This window comes from Olea europaea, unplaced genomic scaffold (assembly GCF_002742605.1).
Source record: "Olea europaea var. sylvestris unplaced genomic scaffold, O_europaea_v1 scaffold3046, whole genome shotgun sequence".
In the NCBI taxonomy this organism is placed as follows: domain Eukaryota; kingdom Viridiplantae; phylum Streptophyta; class Magnoliopsida; order Lamiales; family Oleaceae; genus Olea; species Olea europaea.
The window spans coordinates 8,989-23,846 of record NW_019249154.1 but is presented as its reverse complement, the minus strand read 5'-3'; the positions used below and the strand labels follow the sequence as shown (position 1 = coordinate 23,846).

The 14,858-nt window shown below is 35.7% G+C and overlaps 1 protein-coding gene and 1 non-coding gene across 2 annotated transcripts; one reads left to right on the top strand and one right to left on the bottom strand.

Moving 5' to 3' along the window:
* Window positions 1-1,903: 1,903 nt before the first annotated feature.
* Window positions 1,904-1,975, top strand: TRNAQ-CUG. Its single transcript has one exon. It is a non-coding gene; the product is annotated as a tRNA-Gln (tRNA).
* A 5,922-nt stretch (window positions 1,976-7,897) lies between these two features.
* Window positions 7,898-11,923, bottom strand: LOC111384917 (transcription factor ABA-INDUCIBLE bHLH-TYPE-like). Its single transcript, XM_023009263.1, has 3 exons — window positions 11,854-11,923; window positions 10,505-11,549; window positions 7,898-8,731 (listed from the first exon to the last, which is right to left on the bottom strand). Exons 1-3 carry the CDS (start codon window positions 11,921-11,923, stop codon window positions 8,011-8,013), a joined length of 1,836 nt encoding a protein of 611 aa, XP_022865031.1. The 3' UTR covers window positions 7,898-8,010.
* Window positions 11,924-14,858: the final 2,935 nt, after the last annotated feature.

The following is a 14,858-nucleotide window of genomic DNA, read 5'->3' as shown; positions in this document are numbered from 1 at the left end:
CCATCTGGGAGGCCCAGGATGGAGAGTTTGGGCCTTCTCTTTAGCCCCTTAATTGAACCATGAGAGAATGATTTTGGGGGGTGAGAAATGAAAAGAGAAGGATTATCTATAATATATTAAATATCACATCAAGAGAGAATTATTTTTTTAACGATTCTAACCCTATTATAATTCAATTATTTCAATGATACATTCCTTTTATTTTCAATATGTATTTAATTGAATGTTAATTATTATACATGCATATAAATAAATAATTGAATTGTATGAAAACGATCAAATTCATTCATAAACATGGAATTTAATTAATTTGAATAAATGAATATAGAAAAAGAATAATTTATATACATTTAGATAAAGGGTGTGTACGTGAACCAACGTGAAATTTAAATGAATATCTAAAATAATATATTAACTATCACGTCATCTATAATCTATAATATATCATATTAAGGGGGAATCATTTTTTGAACGATTCTAATCATACTACAATTTAGTTATTTCAATTATACATTCTTTTCGTTTTTCAATATGTATTTAATTGAATGTTAATTGTTATACATGAATGTAAATAAATAATTGAATTGTATGAAAACAATCAAATTCATTCATGAGCATGGAATTTAATTAATTTGAATCAATGGATATAGAAAAGGAATAATTTATATACATTTTGATAAAGGGTATGTATGTGAAACAACGTGAAATTTAAATGAATATAAAAAAAGAATAATTTATATACATTTAAACAAAGGATGCATACATGAACCAGCATGGAATTTAATTAATTTGAATTAATAGATATAGAAAATAATATTTATATACATTTAGACAAAGTGTGTTATATCATAGATTAAGTGAATAATATCAAAAATTAATAAGTGTACATGAACTTGAATAATTTATCTATATTCATTTATTCAAATTAATTTTTGAATAGTGGATATAAAGTGATACGAAAATGTTGTGTACACCACATGAAACACATAACGGATTCCACTCTCCTCATATGGAGATACTCGTGGCCCCCCTCCATGTGAGGGGGGTGTAATATTGTGCATACACCATTGTGTACATATAGTATTGTTGAAGATCAATCATTTTCTTTGTTAGAGAATAATTATCGAAAGAAAAAATTGATCCCATAATTTTGGGGAAAGCATGCATTTTGAATGATAATGCTTTTAATTTAAAAGAGAAGAAACATTCAAATTTCTTTAATATGATTGCTAGTTTTGACTTTAATCACTGTTGCCTAAATCCACACTTGCCTGACTTTATTAGATTTGGATTCGAGTATGTAATAGCTATAGTGATTCTTTGGCCATGTTTGCTTATCCAACCCTTGAGTGGCATCTCATTAGGTTCTTTTCAAAGGTCCTAAAACGCCTATACTCGGCCTCGACTCACATTTTCTGTAGGACTGACCAATTGTTGAAAAATTGGCTGTTGAAGCCCCTCGAGGGTATTTATTTGTCGAAGAAAGTTGATGACCCATCCTGGCATGGTCTAATTTTGATGATAATGTCGAACCATCGTAACTTTTGCATGACAAGATAAGCCCAACACATTCGATGGGGCTTTGTGCTTGACATGAAAACTAGTTCAACTTACGGTAAACTTCTAAATAGTTGCATTTGATGTACATTGGCTAAACTTTAAAAAAATTAACAAGTTGAAGCTCTTGATGGATATTTTCCTTTCAAATGAATTATTGAAGAACCAAGGTTCATGTGGGCGGCCTAGCATGGGCTTAGCTTGTATGCCAGGTAGGCCTCGAAAGAGCTCAACTTGAAATTAATGAATTTTCAAGGGACGTGTCCCACATATTAGTGAATATGACGTGCGGAAAGCAGAACGTTATTTTAATTTTATAAATAATTTTAAAAATTTTGCATAACATGGTTCCATGGTCTAGTGGTCAGGACATTGGACTCTGAATCCAGTAACCCGAGTTCAAATCTCGGTGGAACCTCTTATTTATTTTATCTAATTTCCCCAATGGAATTTAATTAATTTGAATTAATAGATATAGAAAATAATATTTATATACATTTAGACAAAGTGTGTTATATCATAGATTAAGTGAATAATATCAAAAATTAATAAGTGTACATGAACTTGAATAATTTATCTATATTCATTTATTCAAATTAATTTTTGAATAGTGGATATAAAGTGATACGAAAATGTTGTGTACACCACATGAAACACATAACGGATTCCACTCTCCTCATATGGAGATACTCGTGGCCCCCCTCCATGTGAGGGGGGTGTAATATTGTGCATACACCATTGTGTACATATAGTATTGTTGAAGATCAATCATTTTCTTTGTTAGAGAATAATTATCGAAAGAAAAAATTGATCCCATAATTTTGGGGAAAGCATGCATTTTGAATGATAATGCTTTTAATTTAAAAGAGAAGAAACATTCAAATTTCTTTAATATGATTGCTAGTTTTGACTTTAATCACTGTTGCCTAAATTCACACTTGCCTGACTTTATTAGATTTGGATTCGAGTATGTAATAGCTATAGTGATTCTTTGGCCATGTTTGCTTATCCAACCCTTGAGTGGCATCTCATTAGGTTCTTTTCAAAGGTCCTAAAACGCCTATACTCGGCCTCGACTCACATTTTCTGTAGGACTGACCAATTGTTGAAAAATTGGCTGTTGAAGCCCCTCGAGGGTATTTATTTGTCGAAGAAAGTTGATGACCCATCCTGGCATGGTCTAATTTTGATGATAATGTCGAACCATCGTAACTTTTGCATGACAAGATAAGCCCAACACATTCGATGGGGCTTTGTGCTTGACATGAAAACTAGTTCAACTTACGGTAAACTTCTAAATAGTTGCATTTGATGTACATTGGCTAAACTTTAAAAAAATTAACAAGTTGAAGCTCTTGATGGATATTTTCCTTTCAAATGAATTATTGAAGAACCAAGGTTCATGTGGGCGGCCTAGCATGGGCTTAGCTTGTATGCCAGGTAGGCCTCGAAAGAGCTCAACTTGAAATTAATGAATTTTCAAGGGACGTGTCCCACATATTAGTGAATATGACGTGCGGAAAGCAGAACGTTATTTTAATTTTATAAATAAGTTCAAAAATTTTGAATAACATGGTCTAGTGGTCAGGACATTGGACTCTGAATCCAGTAACCCGAGTTCAAATCTCGGTGGAACCTCTTATTTATTTTATCTAATTTCCCCAACATTCTCTTCTTATTCTGCTTCCATTTGGGAATAGTTTCTTTCTTTTCCTTTTTTAACTCTATCTATATAATATATTCAGACGCTTTAAAAAAATAATAATAATTTCTTTATGTTGTCTGTCAATAGATATAGATGATAACAGGGACGGATCCAGGATTGGATCCAAGATCGGACTACAAAATTTTAAACTGGGCTACTACGCGTAAAAAAAAAATTTTACACATAAAAAACTGATTTTTTACCCAAAAAAAAAGTTATTGGACCTTTTTTTTTACCAAAAAAAAAATTTTTGGGGGGGGGGGGGGGTGACCCCCCCCCCCCCCCCCCCCCCCCCCCCCAAATCCGTCTCTGGATGATAATAATTTAACTTTTCCGTAAACATTTACATGACAAGTACTTTATTCCAGTTTTACCCTCCAAATAATACTTCGAAAAATATTAATACAAAGTGAAGTTTCATACCATTTTATTTACCTGCAGACCAATTCATCCAAATAATATTGAAAATTAAACTGGAAACGATCATTATAAATTTCTAGACTAAAAATAAGTTATATTTGCATATTTAGGTTGAATACCGATCCAGTTCGAGTGGTTGGAAAGAATGGTCCAGCCCTAGTTTAAGCTCATGTTTGGGAGGCATTTTTTATCGAATTACAGTATACTCGGCCTCGACTCACATTTTCTGTAGGACTGACCAATTGTTGAAAAATTGGCTGTTGAAGCCCCTCGAGGGTATTTATTTTTCGAAGAAAGTTGATGACCCATCCTAGCATGGTCTAATTTTGATGATAATGTCGAACCATCGTAACTTTTGCATGACAAGATAAGCCCAACACATTCGATGGGGCTTTGTGCTTGACATGAAAACTAGTTCAACCTACGGTAAACTTCTAAATAGTTGCATTAGATGTACATTGGCTAAACTTTAAAAAAATTAACAAGTTGAAGCTCTTGATGGATATTTTCCTTTCAAATGAATTATTGAAGAACCAAGGTTCATGTGGGCGGCCTAGCATGGGCTTAGCTTGTATGCCAGGTAGGCCTCGAAAGAGCTCAACTTGAAATTAATGAATTTTCAAGGGACGTGTCCCACATATTAGTGAATATGACGTGCGGAAAGCAGAACGTTATTTTAATTTTATAAATAAGTTCAAAAATTTTGAATAACATGGTCTAGTGGTCAGGACATTGGACTCTGAATCCAGTAACCCGAGTTCAAATCTCGGTGGAACCTCTTATTTATTTTATCTAATTTCCCCTACATTCTCTTCTTATTCTGCTTCCATTTGGGAATAGTTTCTTTCTTTTCCTTTTTTAACTCTATCTATATAATATATTCAGACGCTTTAAAAAAATAATAATAATTTCTTTATGTTGTCTGTCAATAGATATAGATGATAACAGGGACGGATCCAGGATTGGATCCAAGATCGGACTACAAAATTTTAAACTGGGCTACTACGCGTAAAAAAAAAATTTTACACATAAAAAACTGATTTTTTACCCAAAAAAAAAGTTATTGGACCTGGGGGGGGCTACAGCCCTGCCCTGCCCCCCTCAGATCCGTCCCTGATTTTTTCCAAATAATAACTATCATACAAGCGCTAAATACACCCCTTGCATGTAAGGATTGGTTACTCAATCATCATTCCTTTAATCTTCAAGTGTTACCTCTTCTCTGAAAATTAAGTTATCACATTTTTTTCTCATGTACTTCGAAACTAGACACGATATTAAGAGAATCATCACAATAATTTTTGAAATGAAAAAATTGGAAAGATTATGATTAGGCAGTCTCTCAATAAAGGAAGGAAAAAAAATCTGTCGGACTTCATCTTAACATCCCTATAACAATCGAAATCACTATCCATCCGACAGTTCTTCATTTGCAGCCCTGTCCACTGTAGCCTCGAGATTAACGCTAGCATGACCTTCGCACTAGTGAAAAATGTGAATGTTATACGGTGATGGAGATAGGGGTTCTCAGTCTTTGTTGACTGCTTTCTCACAAATCAATTAAAATTTTTGAAGAAAAGACCATTTTGCACCTCAATTGTAGCATTCAATCTATTATAGCGGGGCAATTTGGAGATTTACGTATAGAAAAAGATATCTGTATGTGAGATTGTCAAATATTGTGGTTGGACTGGCTGCAAATTACCGCCACGACGTTCAAATTTTTTTATTAAAATATGGAAAAGAATGTCGTCCAAACATGCGCTAAATGGTGGAGAATAGCACGAAAAAAGGATGGCAAATAACTTAATTTGATGAAGCTTAGGATGAGGTTATTGGCCAGCAAAAGCAAAATAGATTATGGTCCCCCGTTTTAATTGAGACTTTATTTTAAGCTTTGTCCATATCAAGAAAGATATGGTATGCAAGTGATGACAACGGGACGGATATAGGATGGGTCGGTCATTTCTACTTCCGTCCCATCGGGTATTTTTATTATTTTATTCTATTCCCATACCCATACCCGATTAAAGTGGGACGGGAGGGGGCAAGTTTCCTATCCCATTTATCGACCCATTTATTTTTTCATTTATTTTTTTGTTTTTTGCTTTTATTTTTTATATCCTTAGTTAGTAAATAATATTACTTTTTTATCAATTTGTTAAAAACAACTTATGTTCTCTTTGAAAAGAATGATAAATCTATTAATTTTGTTTGATAAAAATTTACATTTGAAATTAATATCAAACAGGGCGGGTTACGGGGCGGCGACTATGTTTCTCGTACCCATCCCATACCCGCTTCGGGGCAATGACCCTCGTCTCATACCCATCTCATGTACACGGTTAGGCGGGTGTTACCCACCCCATTTGAGGCGGGGCCCACAGGTATTAGATTAAATGAATTTTTTTGCCATCCCTACCTATATTTATGGTAGGTTACATCAAGAATTGCTTTCATCACTAACAAACACAAGAATATTTGCATAGACTTGGTCCACACGCTTTCTCAAATTTCAAACATACAAGGTAATTTTAACTTTATCTTGTTCCCAACCATAGTTAGAGTTATCGTCTCCAAATCGAGAAGCCAAAATCAATTGTCAATAAAAAATGGACCCCATCAAACAAGAAAGTGGGTCTCAATGGTAGGAGTGACAATGAATCGAGGTGAGCGGGCTCGTCTCGATCCTCAGCTCATGGGCCTCATAAGCCGAGCTGCACCACGAGCCAACTTCTTGTTCTTTAAATATATTAAGGAAAAAGGTTCAATAGCAAGCAAATTTTTTGAGAAAATTAATAAAACAAGTCCAAAAATCAATTTGTACTCGTGGGCTCGTGCCCAAACGAGCTAGCATAGAGCTCGTGCTAATGAGCTAGTTCAATTCGTGAAAATAATGTGAGCTCGGCTCGGTTCATGACTTGTCTTAAGACAAGCCCGAGCTGTCCATTAGACTAGCCAAGCCCATGGTCCAAGATCAACTCGATCTGTTTTTCATCCCTATTCGGTGGCTAATAAAAAAATCTCAAATGGACGTAAGAATAATCTTGAATTAGAAAATGAAACTGTACATAGACGTAAGAATAATCTTGAATTAGAAAATGAAACTGTACATAGACGTAAGAATAATCTTGAATTAGAAAATGAAACTGTACATAGACGTAAGAATAATCTTGAATTAGAAAATGAAACTGTACATAGACGTAAGAATAATCTTGAATTAGAAAATAAGACTGTACATGAAATGACGACTGAATTGTCAATCATGTCCCCACTTTAGGAGATTCTCCATCCACATTCAACACGTTCTTGAAATGTATGCCTCTTTGCTTTCTCAGTACATGTTTGTTCAACGTACCCGTCAACTTTAATAAATTCAAATTCATGTTTCCTTGAAATTACCTAACATTTGCACTCAAACAAAACATTATTTACCCATTTAAACTGTTTCCTTGACATTAGTTTAGGTTAATTGGTAGCCCGCTTAGTGAACCCCAGGCCCAAATTAGAGTGACCTAAACTAACCTATATATATATGTATTTATCTCCTAGCCGTTTGGTGGTGGTGTGTGTTGTAGCAATGGAGAGGATAGTTGAGAGAAGAGAGGCAACCGAGAGAGAGGGAAGCCATGTGAGGTTGTGAGTAAGATTTAACCAGTGTTCTTCTTCCTCCCCATACCTTTGTGGATTGCTAACACCACCACCCTTCTCCTTTGTTGGGATAGAGAGAAAGAGAGTAGTCCAAAGTGAAGGTGAAAGTCTCGGGTCGAGCCAAGGTAAACCGGTGTTCGTTTGATTGTTTTCTGAGCCCGGAATCAAGATTTATAGAGGGATTTCCGCTACAGATTTTGTGAAATTGTGAATTGCACTAGTTTTTTGAGTTGCTTCCAGTATTTGTGATTCATTTGACATCTCGAATAACTCCCACTCTTAGTAGTAATTGGGTGATCAGTGGATGAATGATAGCATAATTGTTTATGTGGAGAAAAATAAATTTTTCAGGTTCAATAATGAAGTTATTATACAACGATATCAAAGTATGAAAACTAGCAAAGAACAAGTGTAATATATAAATTATGTCGTTTTTAGTATTGATGTACTATTGTTTTATTTTTTTATCGTCATTAAATCCCCGACCAAAACCTCGACATTCGTCGTCAAAAAATTTTGCCCGCACTGAACTAAAATCCTGGCTTCGCCCCTGGATAGTACTTTTCTTAATCGTAATTCCTAGCATCAACTGATGAATAATCAAAATCCCTGCAGAAGCTTTTCAGATTTTTCAAAACACAGAATTCCTAGCAACCATGTTAAATGCAGTACAATTATCAATCAACTGATGATATGGGAAGCTCCGAGGAGTTAGACTCGCGGGAAAATAATTGCATCAACTTTTCCCTAGTTAGCTGATCGGATCCTTGCGACTTCACTACAAATGTGTGAAACACTGCATCAGTCCCCGTGGCGATATTTGATTCTAGAATATTTACGTGTGCATCTTGGAATGCTTGGATGATATTTGATACAGGATGGGCATCCAATGGAGAGAGTACCCTCACAATGACTTGATCATGGACAGATTGGACTTCGATTCTTGGAACTTGATCTTGTAATTTTGAATTTGGCTTAGTTTCAAAAATCAATGCCTTCCTCGAAATGCTTTCATGTTTTTCTACGCCCGACTCCATTTCCTTCAGCTTCTTTTGAAGCTCGGTTATGTAAGCGATTGCATCTCCCAAAAGCGAGGCTTTGTCCATCTTGGAAATATTTGGAACAACTGCTCGTAATGCACAGAACTGACGGTTCAGCTTCTCTCTTCGCTGCCTTTCTGCCTCCACATGATTGATAGGCTCTTCTCTTCCATGGGAGGGCTTTCGTCCACGCTTTCGAGGCCTCTTCTCGTCAGAAACTCCTGCACGGTCCTCTCTGCAAGAAGTCTCAGCATCTGAATGCTCAGACTCAGCATAAAGCGGACTGGAAATTATAGGCCTTGAGGTCACTCCAGTAAAATCAATCTGCATTTGTTTTGGCTTCTGATTCCGAAAATTGGTTAGCCAATTACAAAAGTAACATTCCATTCAAGGTGTGTGTGTAAAAGCCAATGAATTAGACATATCATCAATGTTTAAATCATGTGAATCAAAACATGATTTATTTATTTATTTTTTTGCCAAAATGTGCTTTAGAAGATTACAAAAGTAACATTCCATTCGAGGGGGTGTGTGTGTGAGCAAATGAATTAGACATATCATCGATGCTTGAATCATGTTAATCCAATTTTTATTTTTTTATTTTTTTTTATATATATTTTTTTTTTGGGCCAAAGTAACACTCCATTAAAGGGGTGGGGTGTGTGTGAGCTGATGAATTAGACATATCATCGATGTTTTAATCATGTGAATCAAATTTTTTTTTATTTTGGCCAAAGCAACACTCCATTAAAGGGGTGTATGTGTGTGTGAGCCGATGATTAAGACATATCATCGATGTTTGAATCACGTGAATCAAAGCATGAATTTTTTTTGCCAAAATGTGTTTTAGAAGATTACAAAAGTAACACTCCATTCAACATGTGTGTGTGTGTGTGAGAGTCGATGAATTAGACATATTATCGATGTTTGAATCATGTGAATCAAAGCATGATTTTTTTATTTTGGCCAAAAATGTGTTATAGAAAATTACAAAAGTTACACTCCATTCAAGGGGGTGTGTGTGTGTGTGAGCGCCGATGAATTAGACATATCATCGATGTTTGAATCATTTTCACGGCAGCATGGGTTTTCAGAGAATGAAATCATCTCACAATGAAGATATAGAACAAGACAAACTAAAACAAAATTAACAACTTTCAGAATAAAAACACCAGAAAAACCAGTTAAACTTAATAAATTGAATGTAACTTGCACAATTACATACTAATGACGGATTATATATAACTATAAAGAAACAGAAAAATTGAAATTCTACACTGTCAAAAGATAGTACTTTTCTTAATCGTAATTCCTAGCATCAACTGATGAATAATCAAAATCCCTGCAGAAGCTTTTCAGATTTTTCAAAACACAGAATTCCTAGCAACCATGTTAAATGCAGTACAATTATCAATCAACTGATGATATGGGAAGCTCCGAGGAGTTAGACTCGCGGGAAAATAATTGCATCAACTTTTCCCTAGTTAGCTGATCGGATCCTTGCGACTTCACTACAAATGTGTGAAACACTGCATCAGTCCCCGTGGCGATATTTGATTCTAGAATATTTACGTGTGCATCTTGGAATGCTTGGATGATATTTGATACAGGATGGGCATCCAATGGAGAGAGTACCCTCACAATGACTTGATCATGGACAGATTGGACTTCGATTCTTGGAACTTGATCTTGTAATTTTGAATTTGGCTTAGTTTCAAAAATCAATGCCTTCCTCGAAATGCTTTCATGTTTTTCTACGCCCGACTCCATTTCCTTCAGCTTCTTTTGAAGCTCGGTTATGTAAGCGATTGCATCTCCCAAAAGCGAGGCTTTGTCCATCTTGGAAATATTTGGAACAACTGCTCGTAATGCACAGAACTGACGGTTCAGCTTCTCTCTTCGCTGCCTTTCTGCCACTACATGATTGATAGGCTCTTCTCTTCCATGGGAGGGCTTTCGTCCACGCTTTCGAGGCCTCTTCTCATCAGAAACTCCTGCACGGTCCTCTCTGCAAGAAGTCTCAGCATCTGAATGCTCAGACTCAGCATAAAGCGGACTGGAAATTATAGGCCTCGAGGTCACTCCAGTAAAATCAATCTGCATTTGTTTTGGCTTCCGATTCCGAAAATTGGTTAGCCGAAATTCTTCCCTTGACTCATTGACCATCTGGTTTTGATTTTTGGCTGTCTTCTGAGGAGTGGAAAGTTCTAATAAGTTTCCTGGATTTACATTACTGTTTTGCATCCATGTTGCCCTGTGAAGCCCATTTGCTGCGAACTGGAACCTGCTTCCATTTGCATACTTGTGACACGGTCTGTCCTCCACTTCCTGAACTGCTAGTTTTTCCCTTAATCCGCCACCGTTTGAATTCAAATCCAGCCCAAAAATCTTGGGAATTACTTCCGGCCAGTTGCCAATTACCAATTCAGAACCAGGACCACTTTCATGCCTTCCATCCGTTGGAACCATCGAGCTCTCAATTTGCTCGGCCCTGTTAAGTGCTGAAAACGATGAAAAACGAGATCCTATCTCTTGCAAGAGCTTCAAGTTCTCTGGGATGGATCTAACTGATCCCAACTCCACAACTCCAACATCAATAGGAATCAACACAATTGTCTGCATATGAGCTGATCTTGAAAGGAATGATCGAACACAATAATCCTGAGATGAATTAAATGCATCCCATAACCAAACATGCTTCCCGGACTCAAAACACTTCCCAGGGCCACATTCTCCCCTAGGGAAGGAAAAGTACATAGAGGCGAGGAAGAACATCTCTATATCTGTAACCTTATCTAATCCAAAAGCATAACTATCCTCATCTGTACCCCCAAAAAGTGTGTGCAACTTCTGAAGCACGCTTTTCCTCGTCCTCTGTTGTGTCTCGTCCTGGGGTCTCATATTTTGTATTCTAGCACCTAGCGACTCCTCGCCTTCGTAAGGCTCCCGGCAGCACCCGTCCCCCCACCCAAGGACCAAATCACCGCTCAACTTGGACCGCGAAATTTGCCAGAAAATCGCATAATTCCAACTAAAATTGGCTGTATTTGGGCTTTCCACAAGATCTGAAAGCTTATTATGCAAATACTCATCGTTTCCCATTGCTATTAATGAACTTTCAGCCGGATCCCTTTCCCCTTTTTCTTTTTTTTTTTTTTTTTGCACAAAACGTCCTTCTATCAAATCTCAGTTAAAATGCTCCGTTAAATTAAAGGATAATTAGCACAAAAGGCCCATATCTTTCAATATTATTGTGAAACACGTCCCTACCTTTCATTTTTTAGCATTTTCACCCCTACCTTTCACATTTCATTGCATAAAAGGTCATCATCCAATTTTCAATAAAATGACAATTTTACCCTCATATTCAAATAAAACAAAAAGAAAGGATGAATTAACAACTACAACCACAGTCCTTAAATTTTTAAATAATTACAAAAAAAAAAATCATAAATTCTCAACCGCAACCACTTTCACAACCTATCAAGCTTCCACCTATAGATCCACCTAGCACTATCTTTCGGCTACCATGTCCACCGAACTCCACCATCGTCTTCTCACACACGAATTTGAAAGATTTGAGTACTTAGGACCTAGCAATTGATTCTCTCATCGTGAATTGCATCCATAAAGAGTTTTGGACTAAAAGTGAAATGGTTGAAGGGATAATTTGTTCAATTAGATTCATACACATTGTCATTTGGGTTTGTCGATAGTTCAATTAATGCCAATTTTGAAATTTAGTGTTGTGGGATGCATTAATTGAAGGAGAAGATTTTCGCAAATGGATGTCGCACACTATCGAATGTTTTAGAATTCCAACACAATGATTTGACGTAGTTTTGATTGATGTGAGGCCATGTATAGATTCGTTGAAGAGAGGTGTAACCATCGGTGGTGGTGCGTGACCGTGGGTGGCGCTAAAAGTGGGATTGTCATGAAGGGTTGTATATGACAATTTAGTATTTTGGGTTGTAAATGTAGTTGTTTCGAACAAATTGGTGACCAATACTATGAAGGAGGATATTGGGGAGAGTGAGGTGAGGCTGATGGTGGTGGAGTCCGATATTTGTTGTGGCCGAAAGGTGGTGCTAAATGGATCTATAGGTAGCGGTCTGGTGGGGTTGTGAAAGTGGTAGTAGTGGAGAATTTAAGACTTATCTGTAATGTTTTGAAAGATTTAGGACAATGATTGCAATTAGTTATTTATTTTTCTTTTCTTTTCTTTTTGTTTTATTTGAATAGGAGGGTAAAATCGTCATTTTATTGAAAAAATGAATGAAAAAGGACTTTTTGCGCAATGAAAGGTGAAAGGTAAGGATGAAAATCCCAAAAAATGAAAGGTATGGACGTTTTGCATAATAACATCAAAAGGTAGGGATCTTTTGTGCTAATTATGCCTCAAAATGAAAGGTATGGACATTGTGCACAATAACATTGAAAGATAGGGACATTTTGTGCTAATAAAAATTGTAAATTTATTTATTTATTTGAAAAAAATGCAAATATGGTTATAAACTCAATTAATTCTTATATATGAATTTAAATTTATCACGAAAAGTTACACAATTTATTTATATTTTCTGTCAATTAAAGAATTTCAACACATTTTCTATGATTATTTCGATAAAACATGTAAAACTTTTTATTTGGTCCATATGAGTAATATACTTAAAAACAACGATAGAAGGGATGTTAAGTCCATGTTTAAGCTGCAGTTTTTATAACTTATATTCCTTTGAACTCAATTTTAATTATACATTTTCTCAGTATTTTTTTTAACCTTTTTATCACATATTAATAAAATTGTCCGTAAAATTCAGAAAATTGAGATTGGAATTCCTTGGTAGAAATGATATTCAATAAATTGACACATTACCAAAAAATTTCATATGAAATTATGTGTCGACTTGTCACTTGATTTGCTCTAACTAACTTGATGACAAATGTTACCATATAGTATAGTGTGTATTTATGGTTTCACTTTCTTAAACACATGTAGGAGATTTATCTAATCTTACGGCGAAGAGAGACTTTCTAATCTCATCCACATAAATTATCTTAGATAATTACAAAAAGAATATCATAGAAAGGTTGTCTCTTTAACTTGTAGATTTCTCTGCAAAATTCATCTATAGGGCATTTTACCAATAGAAGTGCCCAAAGCAAATTTGGGCCTTTCATTCGTGTAAACATGGGTTGACAGGCGTACCTTAAATAAAGTTGTGAATTGGGCTGAACTTTACTACTATGGGGCTATGATCTAAGAATTGAGTTTCAAGGTTCTAACTTCTAAGTTTGTAATAGGGAAAATTTCAAAATTAAGAAGACAAGTATCTACCATTTCAAAACTAAGAATAAAATTTTCAAATTTCAAAAATCAGATATTTATTAAATTCAATTTATGATTTAATTAATTAATTATATATTTTGTTAATTAAATATATTAAAGTCACAGATTTATAAAATTTGGTCACAAATTGACGTTTTAGTTAGTCATATATTATTTTTCGGTCACAGACTCACAAATCAAAATTTTTATATGTCACAAATTATATTTTATGATTACAATTTATTGGTCACATATTTCATCAATCACATATTTTGTCGATCACATATTACTTATTTGTCACATATTTTATCAGTCACATATTACTTATTAGTCACAATCATTTAAATATTGGTTACAAACCATTTCACCACCGCACCCTATCCTAACCCCATCCCACCACCACTATCGCCGCCACAACCACCATGTCGTCGCACACCACCTAACCCCAATTCACTACAACCACCACCTCTGCCACCAGTACACCACACCTTAAATCACCACCACTCCATCATCCCCCTGCACCACCGCAACCACCTGCATAAGCACCACCTCATCGTCACATCAGTAGCAACTCGCGACATCCATAGTTTGATCTGAAAATGTCACCACAGCCACCACACAACACCACTGTCATTTTCCCTTAACCATGCACTACCGTGAAATAAACACAAATCCCGTAGCTACCTCCGTGCGCTCCACCACCATCAACACCAACGCGACCCCTCCTTTACCACCATGTCACACCTCTCTATACACCGCACCCAACCATCCATTGCACATAGCACCATACCCAACCACCCATCACCATTGCACATGATGAAAAATCGTCTAGCATTCAGCACCCATGGAAAAAAGGACCCCGATTTGCAGAGCCCATGGAGAAACGTCGTTCGTCGGTGGCGACAATTTGAGAGTAGAGAGATGGATGGTGAAGAGAGAAAGGAGAAGAGAGGAGAGGGTGGTGGCTCGCGATGGTGAAGAGAGAATGAAGAGGAGCAGTGAGAGAGAAATTTCATTTTAGGGTTTGAATAGGAATTGATATGGTAAGGTGTATGTATATAGATTAATTTATAATATTATTATTAATATTAAAATATAAATTTATAATATTTAAATTAATATCTGATTTTTGTATAAATAAACATTGTATCTT